Source organism: Montipora foliosa, chromosome 2 (assembly GCF_036669935.1).
Source record: "Montipora foliosa isolate CH-2021 chromosome 2, ASM3666993v2, whole genome shotgun sequence".
NCBI lineage: Eukaryota > Metazoa > Cnidaria > Anthozoa > Scleractinia > Acroporidae > Montipora > Montipora foliosa.
Window position 1 is genome coordinate 50,309,522 of NC_090870.1, and position 2,500 is coordinate 50,312,021.

The 2,500-nt window shown below is 38.4% G+C and overlaps 1 protein-coding gene across 1 annotated transcript in view; it reads left to right on the forward strand.

The window, feature by feature from the left end:
- Positions 1-2,500, forward strand: part of LOC137990913 (uncharacterized) — a 13,394-nt gene that overhangs the window by 32 nt on the left and 10,862 nt on the right. Inside the window, exon 1 of the mRNA XM_068836026.1 lies at positions 1-87. This exon is cut by the window's left edge and continues 32 nt beyond it. Within this exon, the coding sequence (XP_068692127.1) occupies positions 73-87 (15 nt within the window). The 5' untranslated portion in view covers positions 1-72. The remainder of the gene's footprint in view (positions 88-2,500) is intronic.

The window sequence follows — 2,500 nt, forward strand, 5'->3', positions numbered from 1 at the left end:
TTCGCCATCCCTCCTCCTCTGACGATTGTTACAATATTGGCTATCAAACGTTTGGCCTACTATTTGACTAAAATGTTAACCAACAAGGTAAGAGCTATTGTAGATGATAAATTAGCCCAACTTTAGCTTCAGCCGCGCTGAGATCGAGTAGATCTTTAATAACTGCACAATTCAGTTTAAATAATTTCGATGCTTCGATTTTCATCGATAAACGTTTGCGTTCCCTGTATCCCAACCCGCAATCGTTCTTACGCGCATTATGCCTGTCGTAGTATGCTTTGCTGTCACTTCTTTTCTTCAAGAGTTTCTCCTCATCCACTCTAAAGTTTTAATTAACATGGTGGGTAACAAGAGTTGATACGCAGTCTTCACATTATCAAGGGTTCAAGTTAAAAGTAGAGATTGAGACTACAATAGTTACTGCTGTTGTTTAAAGTGTCAGCAAGGTTTAGTTTCTAATTTTCTTTGTGAAGTCAGATAAGCTAAGCGTGTCTCTTTACCTTTTATTAAGTTTTGACCATGTAAGGGTCAGAGAAACCTAATTGAGTGTTTACCATATCGTGAGCATACGAAACACGCATGATACTGAGTAGTTGGTACAAATGGTCAATCAAAGATGAAAGCTAGTAAGGAATAAACAAACTATAATTACTATAACTGCTAGTACTATCATAATATTAAACTATGTGTATGTCTAAGGCATAAAGCGAGCAAGGACGGAAGCTTTCAACGACAACAGAAGTATCAAGTGTTCGCCTAAGTAGGTCCCAGTCGGGTTATTCGTCTCACATATGTACTAACTGAACGGACAAAGGGAAAATGTTTAAATCCGTCTCGACGGATTATGATGCGTTTTACTATAAAAACGGCAAACGCAGAAGACTGAGTTACCACGAAAAGTCAATGACTGGAGCAAACGAGGACGAAAATGGAAGTTTTAACTTAACACGAAAAGTCATTTGTCATCGGCGCGATAATTTCCCGGAATCGTGACAAAGCAATTCAACAGAAGCATCAAAAGTATCGCGCAAGTAGGTCCCAGACGGATTGCAAGAGTTCTTTACATAAAACATACCAATAAGGCATAGCTTGTTTTTCTTGTATGATAATGTCCTCCTCTAACAATTTGAACCTTTCATCGGACTCCAGATGAACATGTTTCTTGTTGAGTGATTTGCAGCTGTTGAATAGACTCATAGGTCGCGTTTTATCGGGTCTAAAACCACTCGGCTGCACCTCATGCTTTAAAACCTGATAACCCTCCTGCTCCGGCTTTTGTTAAACGGCACCTAAAAAACCTTCATTGGCTGGGGACACTATCAAAATCAATTAACAGCTCCCAATACTTTAAGAAATGAGTATTTACAAGTAAAATAGATGAATGAATGAACAGGTACGGCGCAGTTGTGAGAGCACTTGCCTCCCGCGAATATGCCTTGGTTCGATTCCGAGTCTCGGCGTCATGGTTAAGTTTGTTGGTTCTCTACCCTGCTTCAAGAGGATTATTTCAGGTTACTCCGGTTTTCTTCTTTCCTGAAAAACCAACCTGTAATTGGCTACGTGTTGATTACTGGGTTGCCAAACCCAGTCGGAATCTGCGTTTCATTTCTCTGTTTTATTTTTTTCCGTGTCATGAAAAGTCTTGCCTGTCACTCTCCTGCTTAGTGGTGTCTTTGTGCATAGAGTCTTCTTTGCATATTTTGTTAGGTTTGAGGGAGCTGGGGTAATGCGTAGATTTCTCTGGTGCACACAGCAGAACATTTAATTAACCTACAATGGCGTCAAAAGTCATTGTAACGCGAATGACGTTTTAGTGAATCTTTAAACAAAATATACCTTCATGAAGCTCAAGAATGGAACGTCAATTGGATGAACAAGACAGGCTTTGAAAAATAAATACCTGGAATCTTTAAAGCGACGACTGAATGGTCTTCGACAGCAATTTAATTTTTCGCCGTTGGATATCAAGTGAGCTTTGTTTCTACTATTTTACTAACTTGGTATTATATACAACACCGAAATCAAATGGCAATTTTTTTTTATGGATTTAACAAACATTGAAGGAATCGAACGCCTTGAATGCATTACAGTGTTTACTGAAGTCGCATCTAAGTTGTCTGGCAATTGACATTTATTTTGTACTCAACTCTGCAAAGGTAAAAAAAATGGAAATGTGACGGTGAAGAATTATTTAAATGAAAGCTTGTTGTCTCCTTTGTGCTTCATTATTTAGGGTCAAGGTTCGTTCGAAAAGGGTTTGATGTGAAGCGTCAGAAATTTATTTAATTGCATATGCTATGTGACACGGATTGTGTGTTTTGCTTGCACGCACACAAGTGAAATGGGAAGGGTTTTTTTGCCTCTAATAGCAGATATGTTGTTTGTTTCAATAATGTTTTCGCTGGAAAAGGTTTTTGTGATATTTCCAGCCATTGTGAATTTTAATATCATGTTGTGTAATTTTCGAGCTTAAAAATTTGCATATGTGGGTTGAAATGTG